The sequence below is a fragment of the Canis lupus genome, chromosome 9 (genome assembly GCF_048164855.1).
Source record: "Canis lupus baileyi chromosome 9, mCanLup2.hap1, whole genome shotgun sequence".
Classification (NCBI taxonomy): Eukaryota; Metazoa; Chordata; class Mammalia; order Carnivora; family Canidae; genus Canis; species Canis lupus.
This window is the reverse complement of record NC_132846.1, coordinates 15,398,070-15,412,906: the sequence shown is the minus strand read 5'-3', so window position 1 is coordinate 15,412,906 and position 14,837 is coordinate 15,398,070. Positions and strand designations below refer to the sequence as shown.

Here is a 14,837-nt window from a genome sequence, read left to right as displayed (position 1 = left end):
TTTTTAGGAAGGCTTTACACCCAGCATAGAGCCCTATGTAGACCTTGAACTCATGACCCTGAGATCAGGACCTGAGTTGAAATCAAGAGTCAGATGCTTAACCAACTGAGCCACCCAGTAGACTTTTTAATCACTCTTAGCCAGCCTATAATAGCCACTTCTTTGCCAAAGATGAAAACAGTGAATCTTAGAAAGTAGTTATTGTGACATCTTTAGGAGTTTATTTTTAGAGGAAGGAAAAATGGGGAGTTAAGAGATCCAAGGAAGATCACAAATAAGTACAATATTTCTAGAGATTTGGAATAACAATATAAAATTATACTTACAACTTGAGATTCACGAGCTTTAGGAAATGTTTTGGCAACATTGAGTCCATCAATGACGATATCAAAAGGAGGACAGCATTTTACAAAGTTCTGAAATCTTTCAAGTTCCTGAAAAAGAAAAGCCAGATAAAATATTAATAAGAACTTAGCAAGGACTTTACTATAAACACACTGCCGTAACTTTTATTATTGTTCTGATAAATAAAAATATTTATCCCTTAAAAATATACAAACTCAAAAATACTTTAAAAATGAAATCTGAGGGCAGCCCCGGTGGTACAGCGGTTTAGCGCCGCCTGCAGCCCAGGGTGTGATCTCAGAGACCCGGGATCAAGTCCCACGTCGGGCTCCCTGTGTGGAGCCTGCTTCTCCCTCTGCCTGTGTCTCTGCCTCTCTCTGTATATGTCTCTCATGCATAAATAAATAAAATCTTCAAAAAAAATTAAATCTGAAAAGACCAGAATAATACATGCAATTGTATGTAATTATCTGATATACTTTATAACCTCATAGCACTTTACACTTCATAGAGTACTTCCACATGCTATTGCATTTGATCTGTAACCAGCTATTGCCTGTTGAATTGACTCACATGGCAGTCATGATGAAAATGAAATGTCAAAGTTTCTATATCCTGCTCTGAAGCCAGGGAGATTTATTTATTTATTTTATTATTTTTTAAAGATTCTCTAGGTACTAGAGAATGACCAAAAGCCAGGTAGAAATTCAACAGAATGCAAAATTTGAAAGACACTGTGGTGGTCTTAAAATATGTCTGAAAATTCTTTGAGATCTGTCCCCCCACTCCAAAGGTGGAGCTGACTTCCCTCCACTTGAATATGAGCTCTACTCTGTGAATGCCTCTATGAACAAATGTGGCAGAAGTGACTCTACGTGACTTTCATGGATAGGTAATAAAAGGCTGTACAGTTTCCATCTGGCTCTCCCTCCCCAGATGTTTGCTGTTAGAACCCAACCATCATTAAAAAGTCCAGGCAGGAGCCAGGTATAGATTCTACCTAATAGTCCAACTGAGTCCCATCCAACAGCCAGCAACAACCATCAGACTCGTGAGAATTAAAGAAGACTTCAAGATGACCTCCGCCCCCATTTGGGGGCTAAAGGTATTTGTGCTGAATACCCAAGCAAGAGCTGCACAAATGAGTCTAGTCAAACTCAAGAACCATGAGAGATAATAATAAAAATAATAAATGTTTCTGTTTAAAGCCACTACATTAGGGTGGCTTGTTATCAACCTATGGATAACGAAAAAAGAATGGAACTGCACCAGGTAAAATTTGCCTGTCTATGGCTTTTTCCCAAAGGGTACTCTCCAGTTAGCATGGTTGGCAGAGGTAGCTAGAAATCAAGCAGAAAACTGCAGACTTACTGGTTTGAGAAATCAGAAGATCACATTTAGGGCTGTCAGAGAGGCTAGAAAGTGAGAAAGGGGATGCTACAAAGGAAGGAATCATAAAAATTTGCATAATTCTGCTCCAATCCTTGGCTAATTCCTATTTGTACATGCATGGAGAAGACACTGTGGACCCAGCAAAAAAGCAACAGATGAAAGACTTAAAAGATCTGAGCAGAGATTTCAGTTACTATCTACTACAGAGATGACAGTCTGAAGTCAGAGTCTAACCAACTTTTTTATAGCCTGGCAAAGCAAAAAATCAATAACCTCTGGAAAAAGATAAATAATCTTTTGCCTTTCCATTGTGTTCCCCACAATGTCCAATATACAGTTAAAAGATTAATAAACAGGAGCACCTGGGTGACTCAGATGGTTAAGCATCTGCCTTAAGCTCAGATCATGACCTCTGACTCTTGGGATGGAGCCCCGTGTCCAGCTACCTGTTCAATGGGGAGTATGCTTTTCTCTCTCTCCCTCTGCCTCTACTCTCCACCCCCAATCATGTGCTCTCTCTCTCTCTCTCAAATGAATAAATAAAAAATTTTAAAAAGATTAATAAACATTAGAAGAAATAGGAAAATATGACCCATGGTCAAGACAAAAAGGAAGTAAACAGAAATCAATCCAATGTTTAGATGCTGAAGTCATCAGGCAAGAACTTTAAAGTAGCTCATCTAAATATATCCAAGAGTTTAAAGGAAAATACAGTTAACGAAATCAAAGAAGGGAAAACAGAAAAATGTAAACTATAAAAATGAACATTCTAGAACCCAAAGCACAAGTGTGAAATAAAATATTCACAAAATGTACCTAATAGCAGATTAGGGATGGCAGAAGTAAGAATCAGTGAACACGAATCACAGAGCAATAGAAATTACACAATCTAAAGAAAAAAAAATTTAAAGAAAAAGATAAAGCCTTAGTAACCTACTGTGCAATAATGTCAAACAGACTAACATATGGGTAATTACAGTCTAGAAAGAGGATAAAAAAGAGAGAGTAGAAAAAAATACTTGAATAAAGGCCAAAATTTCCCCCAAATTTGGTGAAAAATGTAACTTACAGACCCAAGAAGCACAGCAAACACAAAGCAGGCTGAACACAAAGCAGGATAAATCATAGGTAAATGGAACACGCAGATGTGGTATGTATAACAACAACAGCACAAATGACAGGAAGTGGTAAATGGAATTCTATTGCTGCTAGGTACTTACTTCTTCTTCTTTTTTTTTTTGCTAGGTACCTAGCAAAAAATGGTACTAATGGTACCATTCACAAAAAACGCAAAATGGTACAATCTAAACTAAACTCTAAGTCAACTGGATTAACTTAAGGGTTCTTATTGTAATACCAAGTCATACATTAAAAAATAATGCAGAAAAGGTATAGATAAAAAGTGAACAGAAGAATAAAATGAAATAATAAAAAAAAATCTTGATTAGCCCAAAAGAACATGAAAGGAAGGACAAGAGACAAAAAAATTTTTTTTGAATAGAAATAAATTACAAAATAAAATATTTAAATTAAACTCTATCAAAAATGTTGTTTATAGGGCAGCCTTGGTGGTGCAGCGGTTTAGCGCTGCCTGCAGCCCAGGGCGTGATCTGGAGACCCTGGATGGAGTCCCACGTCAGGCTCTCTGCATGGAGCCTGCTTCTCCCTCTGCCTGTGTCTCTGCCTCTCTCTCTCTCTCTCTCTCTCTCTGCATCTCTATGAATAAATAAATAAAATCTTTAAAAAAAATGTTTATAACAGATATACTATAAATATGAAGTACAGATAAACTGAAAATTAGGAGGAAAATACCATGTATCAGTAAGCTTAAGAAAGTTGCAGGGATAACATTAACGTTAGATAAAACGGATTTCCAGAAAAGAAATATTACAAAAAATAAACGGGAAACTGCATAATGACAACAAGATCAATATATCAGGAAGTCATGTTCATAAATAAGAACAGAGCTTAGAAATATATGAAGCAAAATTTAACTGAACTTGAAACAAGGAACAGTTAAGTCTACAATTATATATGGCAATTTCTTTTTTTCTTAAAGATTTTATTTATTTATTCGTGAGAGACAGAGAGAGAGAGAGGCAGAGACACAGGCAGAGGGAGACGTAGGCTCCATGCAGGAAGCCCTATGTGGGACTCGATCCTGGGACTCCGGGGTCACATCCTGACCCAAAGGCAAACGCCCAACCACTGAGCTACACAGGTGTCCATATAGATGACAATTTCAACATTCCTCTTCATAACTGATAGAACAAGTAGAAAAAAATCAGTGAGGATAGAGAAAACAAACTATACTATTAACCACGTGGACTTAATATCTAAAGGACACTACACCCAACAGCAAAATATTTATTCTTTTTATATACACATGGAACACAAAATATTAAAATCTGAAAGGTATGTTTGCATATACATACACACAATCCCAGAAACCAACAGCAGTAAATATCTATAAATGTCCCAATATTTCTTTTTTTTTTTTTAAAGATTTTATTTATTTATTCATGAGAGAGACACACACACACACAGAGGCAGAGACACAGGCAGAGGGAGAAGCAGGCTCCACGCAGGGAGCCCGACATGGGATTCAACCCCAGGTTTCCAGGATCAGGACCTGGGCTGAAGAGAGCGCTAAACTGCTGAGCCACCTGGCTGACCATTTCTTTTTTTTTTTTTTTTAAGATTTTATTTTTTAAGTAATGTTTACATCCAACGTGGCACTCGAACTCACAACCCTGAGATCAAGAGGCACATGCTCTTCTGACTGAGCCAGTCAGGCACCCCTAAAGTCCCATATTTCTAAATAATACTTCTAAATGTTCAGGAGTCAATAAAGAAATTATACAGGAAATTAGAAAATATTTCAACAAAGTGATACATAGTAAATATTAAATATCAGAATTTATGGGCTACATAAGAGTAAATAATTAGAGGAAAATGTATAGCTTTAAATCCTCAAATGAAAAAAAAATTTCTAAGTCATTGGTCTAAATTTTTAGCTAGAAAAATTAAGCTAGAAAAAAGAAATTCCAAAGAAGCAAAATAATAAGGAACAGAATCAAAGAAACAGAAAAATAAGAAAGTTAACAGGAGGAAAAGTTGGAGAAAACTGGATATGGGGGAAGGAAAAGTTTATAAGGACATTATTGGCATAACTGACAATACCTGAGTATCAGCTATGGATTAGATAATATTATTGTATCAGTATTACAGAGATGAACTCCTCCCTTTAAGCCAATAAGCACATGAAAAGATACTCAAAATGATTAACCATTAGGGAAATGAAAATTTGTAACCACAGTGAGATATCATTATACATCACTAGAATGGCTGAAGACTGACCATAAGAAGTATGTGGAGCAACTGGAACTTTCAAACATTGCTGGAAGGAATGTAAAATGGTACAACCACTCTGGAAAACAATTGGGCAGTTTCTTATAAAGTTAAGCCTACAATTATTCTACAACTCAACAATGTTCACCTCTAGTTATTCAAAGAAGATAAATGAAAACATACATCCACCCAAAGACTTATATATGAATATTAATAATGGCTTTATTCCTAATTGCCCAAAAGTGGAAACAATTCAACTGTCCATTTACTAGGGAAAGAACAGAAAAAAATGTGGTATATCCGGACAACGGAATGCTATTTATCAATATAAGGAAACCGCTGACAGGGCACCAGGGTAGCTCAGTTGGTTAAGTGTCCGACTCGATTATGACTCAGTTCATAATTGGCTCTGCACTCAGCATGAAGCCTGCTTAAGATTCTTTCTCACCCTCTCTGCCCCTCCCCCACTCACACACATATACACACACATATACGCTCTCTCTCTCAAAAAAAAAAAAAAAAACCCCAACTGCTGATACACACAAAAACATAGATGAATCTCAAGTATTATGCTAAGTGAAAAAAAGGCAGACACAAAGAGTTACTTACTGTATGATTCCACAGATATGAAATTTAATGCAAAACTCTGGCAACAGAGAGTAGATAAATGGTTCTAGGAAGTGAAGAGGGGGAAATGACTGCAATAAATGCAACAGAACTTTTGGGGGATATCACTATCTCAAATCTTTATGATGGAGGTTATTACACAATTGTATATATTTGTCAAGACTTACTGAGTTGTATGTACACTTTCAAACTTTATTACATGTAAATTATACCTTTATAAAACTGATTAAAAAAACAAAAGAAAAAATCCTAATACTAACATATGTTTTGTCTTTAAAATAACCATTGATCTTAAACTCAACACCAAAGAAACAAACAATCCAATCATGAAATGGGCAAAAGATATGAAGAGAAATCTCACAGAGGAAGACATAGACATGGCCAACATGCACATGAGAAAATGCTCTGCATCACTTGCCATCAGGGAAATACAAATCAAAACCACAATGAGATACCACCTCACACCAGTGAGAATGGGGAAAATTAACAAGGCAGGAAACCACAAATGTTGGAGAGGATGCGGAGAAAAGGGAACCCTCTTACACTGTTGGTGGGAATGTGAACTGGTGCAGCCACTCTGGAAAACTGTGTGGAGGTTCCTCAAAGAGTTAAAAATAGACCTGCCCTACGACCCAGCAATTGCACTCCTGGGGATTTACCCCAAAGATACAGATGCAGTAAAACGCCGGGACACCTGCACCCCGATGTTTCTAGCAGCAATGTCCACAATAGCCAAACTGTGGAAGGAGCCTCGGTGTCCATCGAAAGATGAATGGATAAAGAAGATGTGGTTTATGTATACAATGGAATATTACTCAGCCATTAGAAAAGACAAATACCCACCATTTGCTTCAACGTGGATGGAACTGGAGGGTATTATGCTGAGTGAAGTAAGTCAATCGGAGAAGGACAAACATTGTATGTTCTCATTCATTTGGGGAATATAAATAATAGTGAAAGGGAATATAAGGGAAGGGAGAAGAAATGCGTGGGAAATATCAGAAAGGGAGACAGAACATAAAGACTCCTAACTCTGGGAAACGAACTAGCGGTGGTGGGAGGGGAGGAGGGTGGGGGGTGGGGGTGAATGGGTGACGGGCACTGAGGGGGACACTTGACGGGATGAGCACTGGGTGTTATTCTGTATGTTGGTAAATTGAACACCAATAAAAAATTAATTTATTAAAAAAACCATTGATCAAAACATAATGAACTCATATAACTCAACACCAAAAAAACAATCCAATTTAAAAATGAGCAGAGAACCTGAATAAATATTTTTCCAAAGAAGACATACAGATTGCCAAAAGATGCTCAATATCGGGATCCCTGGGTGGCGCAGCGGTTTGGCGCCTGCCTTTGGCCCAGGGCGCGATCCTGGAGACCCGGGATCGAATCCCACGTCAGGCTCCCGGTGCATGGAGCCTGCTTCTCCCTCTGCCTATGTCTCTGCCTCTCTCTCTCTCTCTATGTGACTATCATAAATAAATAAAATTAAAAAAAAATTAAAAAAAAAAGAGGCTCAATATCACTAATTATCAGGGAATTGCAAATCAAAACCATAGTGAGGTATCATCTCACACCTATAAGAATGGTTAGTATCAAAAAAAATGAGAAATAACAAATGTTGGTGAGGATATGAATAAAAGGGAACACTCATGTAATCTTGGTAGGAATGTAAACAGGTGCAGCCACTATGGAAAAGAGTACAGAGGTTCCTCAAAAAATTAAAAATAGAAATATCATGTGATCTAGTAATTATACTTCTGGGTATTTACCCAAAAAACCCCCAAAACATGAATTTCAAAAAGATATATGTACCCCTGTTTATTGCAGCATTATTTACAATAGCCAAGACATGGAAACAACCTAAGTGTCCATCAGTAGATAAACAGATAAAGAAGTGTGGAAAGTATTACAAGAGAATATTACTCAACCACTAAAAAAAATTAAATCTTGCCATTTGCAACAACATGAATGGACCTAGAGGGTATCATGCTAAATGAATTAAGTCAGAGAAAGACAAATACTATATGATTTTACTTATATGTGGAATCTAAAAAACAAAGGAACAAACAAAACAGATCAGAAACAGACTCATATACACAGAGAACAAATTGGTAGCTTTTAAATGGGGAGGAGAGTGGGAGAATGGATTAAATAGGTGAGGATTTTAAGAGGTATCAACTTACAGTTTTACAATAAGTCACAGGGATGTAAAGTAGAGCATAAGGAATACAGTCATAATATTGTAATAGCTTTGTATGGTGACTGGTGGTAACTACTTATCTCAGTGAGCATTTCATAATGTATAAATGTCACATAACTATGTTGTCCACCTGAAACTACTATAATATTATATATCAACTATACTTCAATTAAAAATAAATAAAAATGAAATAAAATTAGCACTGGACCATATGCATCCTTTCATTTCTCATTTGACTTCATTAGCTTTTCTATCCTTGCCAACTCCAGCCGTATAGAACTATTCTCTTTCCTTTCTACTCAGCAAAACACCTTTTTAAAAATTTCTCTGCTCTGGGATCCCTGGGTGGCGCAGCGGTTTGGCGCCTGCCTTTGGCCCAGGGCGCGATCCTAGAGACCCGGGATCGAATCCCACGTTGGGCTCCCGGTGCATGGAGCCTGCTTCTCCCTCTGCCTATGTCTCTACCTCTCTCTCTCTCTCTCACTGTGTGCCTATCATGAATTAAAAAAAAAAAAAAAAAAAATTTCTCTGCTCTAAAATATTTCTACAAAATGCTTAGAAAGTTCCAATTAATATCAAAACTAAATATTGGTTGCAACAGGAATACTATTTTTTATAAGTGGAAATAAAGCTATCAAGAAGAATTAAAAATATTGCATACAATATGACCTTTTTTTGTTTCAGTCTGAATGAGCCAAGGGAAACAAAACAAGTGCATTAAATTTCTAAAATTCAGATTCCACTAATTAACATGGAAAAGGTTTTCCCACTATATTTCCAATGTATCATTGTGGTGCTGCTCTTAGTACCACATTATATTCACCTCAGGAGTATGACAAACTAAGGTGGTTCACTATGACTGGCAAAATGGACATCTGTAAAAATCAAGAGTTAAGCTAAATAATTTATAAAGTCCCCTTCCAGTTGTGATATTCTATTTTACAAGACTTGGAAATCCCTTAAAATCGTAGAATGGAAAAGGGTATACTTGTGATGGTTTGTTTGAAAGATGAGTCTCAGGAGCCTCTGCACAATCATAGAATGTGTAATAAAATCCCATCCAAAGATTATCCTCCTGATCCATGTCTAATACACAGAAAAGTTCAAGATGTCAAGTTGGGTTTTTCCCTCTATTACTAAGCTCCATTTACTAATGTTATTAGTTGGGAAGTAAAAGTTTATTACTTTGTAATACAGCCCCCGCGTCCCCATGATGCTCAGTTTTCAAACTAAACAACTTCATATCATTGTACTTAAAAGTCACTGAGTAGGGGTGTCTGCGTGGCTCAGTTGGTTAAGTGTCTATTTTTTTAAAGATTTTATTTATTTATTCATGAGAGACATATATATATATAGAGAGAGGCAGAGACACAGGCAGAGGGAGAAGCAGGCTTCCTACAGGGAGCCCGATGTGGGACTCGATCCTGGAACTCCAGGATCACGTCCTGAGCCGAAGTCAGAGCTCAACCACTGAGCCACCCAGGTGTCCCAAGCGTCTGACTGTTGATTTGGGCTCAGGTCATGATATCACAATGGTGGGATGGATGAAGCCCAGAGTCGGGCTTTGCACTCAGAAGTTGGCTTGCTCCCCCCCAACCCCCACTTGCACACTCCTCTGTCAAACAAACAATAAATACATGCAATCTTAAAAAAAAAAAAAACCCACTGAGTAGACCATGCATGCTGATAAGGCATGACAGAGAAAAGAGCTGACCAATTGAGATAGCATACTAACTATAGTATATAGGGCAAAAGAAATATGCAAGCCTAACTATTTTAATGGAGGGTAAATTTAAATAATCATTTCTTTCTAGCACTGCTGCTAGATTGTATTTGATTACAGATTCACTAATGATCTGGGGTATAAAACTCCACCAATCTTTCAATTAACAAAAGGAGCTCTTTTGAAAAAAAATTATTGATATATAATTCATATACCATACAATTCACTCTTTTGAAGTACACAATTCATAGGTTGTGCAATATTACCACAATCTAACTTGAGGATATTCTGGCTTTCCTACTAGAAATTCTATAACCCATTAGCAGTCAATCCCCATTTCTCTACCCTACCACAAAGCAACCAGTAAACTATCTCTGTGTCTGTAGATTCACTTATTCGGACATTTCATATAAACCAAATTATACAAATATGTGGTCTTTTGTAATTGACTTCTTTCACTCAACTTAATATTTTCAAGGTTCATTAACACTGCAGCATAAATCAGTATTTCACTCCTTTTCATTGCTGGATAATATTGCATTATATGGATATACCACATTTTATTTATCCATTATTAGTTGATGGACATTTGGATTATTTTCACTCTGGGGCTATTGTTACTAATGCTGCTATGAACATTTGTGTTCAAGTTTTACATGGAAGTATGTTTCATTTCTCTTGGGTATGTATCTAGGAGGGAAACTGTCATGAGTTACTTACTATATGTAATAACAGTAACTCTATGTTTAACTTTTTGAGGAACTGCCAGACTGTTTTCCAAAGTAGCTGCACCATTTTACATTTCCAACTGCAATGTATGAGGCTTCCAATTTCTCCACAGCCTCATAAATACTTGTTATGGTACGTGTTTTTTATTAAAGTCATGCTTGTGGGTGTGAAGTGGTACCTCATTGTGGTTTTGATGTACATTTCCCAAATGACTAATGATGTTGAGCTTTATTTCATGTGCTCATTGGCCTAAAGGTAGCTCCTAATTTTTGTAACATATTGGTTTTATAAATTCAATGTATAGCTCTTTCAATAACAGTCACAACTTCTATTATCTTTACTCATTTTATACTTTCAAATTTAAATCTGAGAGGTGTTACTGCATAGGAATTATAAATACCATGACTTGCAACAGAGGTTATTACCTCAAATGCCTAAAGGGACCAGGCAGGTGACATAAATAATTGGGCCAAGTCTAAGAAAACATAACAGAGCAGGCAAAATGATAAATAGCAAATGGTATAAGCCTCACTGTCCAAGATTCTATAGAAAGAGATAAAGACTGGCGGAATCCCTGGATGGCTCAGCGGTTTAGCGCCTGCCTTTGGCACAGGGTATCATCCTGGAGACCTGGGATCGAGTCCTATGTTGGGCTCCCTGAATGGAGCCTGCTTCTCCCTCTGCCTGTATCTCTCTCTGCCTTTCTCTCTCTGTGTCTCTCATGAATAAATAAATAAAATCTTAAAAAAGAAAGAAAGAAAAGGATAAAGACTGACAAACTAGAGAATGTAGGTTCGTTATAAAGGGAGATGAGCTAGATTAAACCCACAAACCACAAGTTTGTAGTATATTCACTTGACCAATCAATAGATTTTCATTAAGCACCTATTATGCACCAAATAATTTTTAAAAGATTTTATTTATTTATTCATGAAAGACAGAGAGAGAGAGAGAGAGAGAGAGAGAGAGAGAGGCAGAGACACAGGCAGAGGGAAAAGCAGGCTCCATGCAAGGAGCCCAATGTGGGACTTGATCCCGGATCCCGGGATCACACCCTGAGCTGAAAGCAGATGCTCAACCACTGAGCCACCCAGGCATCCCCAAATAATGTTCTTATCCCTAGGAACAGAACTGTGAACAAATTCATTGAGCTTAAGAAATTTATATATTAGTAGAGGGAACAAGCAATACTAAGAGAACAAATAAAAACTTAATTTTAGGTAGAGAAAAGTGCCTTGAAAACAAGTTAATTAGGGTAGGGTGTTAATACCACTTTTCCTAGCCCCTTTCTATTTAAGATATGGTGAGAGGAAAAGGCCTTTCCAATGAGGTTACATTTAAAAAACACTTGAAAGAAGTGAAGGAGTCAACCATGCTTCCTCTGAGGGAAGAGCCTTTTAGGCAGAGGGAAGAACTGCCAAGGCCCTTAGTTAAACACCAAAGAGCTTTGCATGTTTGAGGATGAACAACTGAGCAATCTGAAACCTCAAAGAATAAGGATAAAGTCTTTGTAAGTCATGTTTTAAGTTTAAATTTTAAAAAGCCAATTCATGTTTAATATTTATTAGTACAATATGGGAAAGAGTAAATAAGTTTAAAACAATTCTAGAACAGCTAATCAAAAGTTTTCAATTCTCTACCTTATTCAACTTATTAGAAACAAAGAAGCAGAACTAATATTTATTATTTTGTAGTTGTAACCTAATCACAAATGAATAGCAAAATGATCCAAATATGTGCACCAAAAGAGAAATAAAAGAATGGGACAGCTTATACCTTACACATGAATTCTAGAGGTGTCACGTGTCTCTAGGTGACTCTGGCACCTGCCATCAAAGAGCTGACTTCATAATTAAGAGTGACTCTCAAAACATACATGGCAGTAAAAATTGACCCTTCTATTTATTACTCTTCCTACATTATGGATGAGAAGGCAAAGAGGTTAAGCAACTGACTTTTCTCAACAAATGATACTCAAAGAGATGTGAAAACTTCTTTTTTACCCTGCCACTTAGAGGAAGTTAAAAATCTTCCATTTTTTTAATGATAATCCATGTTTATGGTGGTTTACTTCCAAGACTTTGATACAAATCTCACCAGGAAATTCAAAACACATCTATGTCACTTATCTTATTGAGTTAACATCCTACTCCAGAAAGGCAACTCAGGGGAAACAGGAGGACTACAACAATTTATACTCGAAACTTTACATCATAAAAGAAACAGTGAATTTATGTTGACTATATCCAATGTACTACAACAATCAGATTATATTTTCCAAAGATTAGAAGAAAGGGAATATTAAAACAACTGGCTTTAGTCATAATGGATATGGAAAAACAGGGGAATACCAGCTATTTTGGTGGGAAGCACTGCTCTTAACATGGGAACCACAATAAAAAATCTATCTCTGCTTCTGATGGCCAAATTTCTTTGTGTGCCTTCTTTAAATCATGATGCACAAATAAATCCTAAATAAAAACACTAAAATGATTGCCTTAATGTATGTGTCTGGAAAACGTCACTGCAATCTAACAACTAATAGTCTTAGAAAGTTTATCCTCATTTAATAGCAAGTTATGTTTTAGAAGGTATTTTTCATTTAGTAATTATACTTACCATAGTATACTATCTTATATTTAAATACTTACAATCTTATCTGATCATACTATCTGACTTTTCTGATTCCAGTAAGATGAAAACAAGAATAAAACAAATCTTACCCGCTATAGGTATCTAAAAAGCTGTATAAAATACAGCTGTACAAAAATACCTATGTGTGGTTGAACTTGTGAGAAAGAAAAAGAAAGAAATCTCCCAGTGCCAGAGATAAAGCCAAATCTGAAAATCGGAATGGTAAGGATTAAGTTAGATGCTAATGTTTTCTAGGAGAGAAGAAAAGAAATGGGATGGGTATTAGCAAACAGGAGCTTGGCTTTTGATATCCCCATGGGAACTTGAGATATAGCAAACTCTACAAATGAAGGGAGAAATTGGAAGTGAACTCCTGAATAAAAGAGGAACCTTTACAAACAGAACACTGATGTCAAAACGTAATACACCACCTTCTCTATCTCTACCAGGGATCTAAATAGGGGGAAAAGACATCCCTGAACAAAAAGAAACTCCAGGCTTGTGTTTTAAATGGGTTTGGAGTACAAATGTAGACAAACTATGTGATACTAAACTCATGATGCTCCACCAAGAAATTACAAAAAAACTGGTTGTGATCCAGGGGCGCCTGGCTGGCTCAGTTTGTAGAACATGTGACTCTTGATCTCAGGGTCATGAGTTCAAGTTTTATGTTGGATGTAGAGCTTACTTAAAAAAACGAAAACAAAAACAAAAACAAAAACTGGTTCTGATCCAGTAATATCTCTTGGACACTTGGCAGAAACAAACAGAAAACCTCTCTGGAGAGACACTATCAATAATCCAGACAATAAAGGGATTCTCACAGAAAGAGCAAGCCCCTCTAAAACTGAAGTCACCAATTTATTTATTTATTTTTATTTATTTATTTTTTTTGAAGTCACCAATTTAAAATTATGAAACACAAGAGTAAACAATGTCACGTGTGAGTCCTCTGGCACAACAGAAGGGTTAAAGCCCAAAGAATTTAAGATAAATGATAACAGAGAAACCTAAGAGATGATATAAACTAAGTATGAAAAATAATTAAAATGTAAAAACAAAATCAAAACTGTAAGAAAATAGACTATGAAAGAATAAAAAAAATTCGAAAGAGAAGTTCTAAAGTTAAAATTCTAAAATAATGGATACTAAATGGATGGGAGAAAATCCAAATGTCCGTCAGGTGGTGGTAAAAAAACAGTGAGGTCCTAATACACTGGAATACATCAGTAATGAAAAGGAACTACTGATACATGTAACATAAACTCAAAAACATATTTAAAACTATATCTAAAATATTCTAAAAACAAATACATATTATGTTAAGTAAAAAACAAAAAAATTACAGATTATGATTCTATCTACATGAAATTTATCATAAAGGCAAAACTAAAGAAATAGATAGCAACTCAATGACTTCTAGGGTTAGGGATAGGAGCAGGGAATGCTCTCCAAAGGGCATGATGAAAGTTTGTGGGGTGAAAAAAGTATTCTAAAACTAAGTCATGGAGATAGCCACACAAATATATAAATTTACTCAAAATCATTGAACTGTACACTTAAAATAGTGAATTTGGTGGCCTGCAAATTTTTGAAACAGTGGGGAAAAAACCTGTAAATGAATGGGTAGAGAGAATAGATATATCTGAGGTAAAAAATAGTGAATTAGAAGATAGATCAAAAGATGTTACCCAGAATGCAATTCAGAAACATAACAAGATGAATTATATGAAAGAAAGAGTAAGAGACATGGTGAAGAGTGATAAAGTCCCACAAAAGTCTAATAGGAATTTCAGGAGAAGTAATAACTGAAGATACAAGGGCTGA

The 14,837-nt window shown here is 36.2% G+C and overlaps 1 protein-coding gene across 2 annotated transcripts in view; it reads right to left on the bottom strand.

The window, feature by feature from the left end:
• The window catches only part of PRORP (protein only RNase P catalytic subunit), a 121,413-nt gene that overhangs the window by 70,650 nt on the left and 35,926 nt on the right, over positions 1-14,837 (bottom strand). For both annotated transcript variants that reach the window (XM_072838246.1, XM_072838247.1), the window contains exon 5: positions 327-434. In XM_072838246.1, the coding sequence (XP_072694347.1) occupies positions 327-434 (108 nt within the window). The remainder of the gene's footprint in view (positions 1-326; positions 435-14,837) is intronic.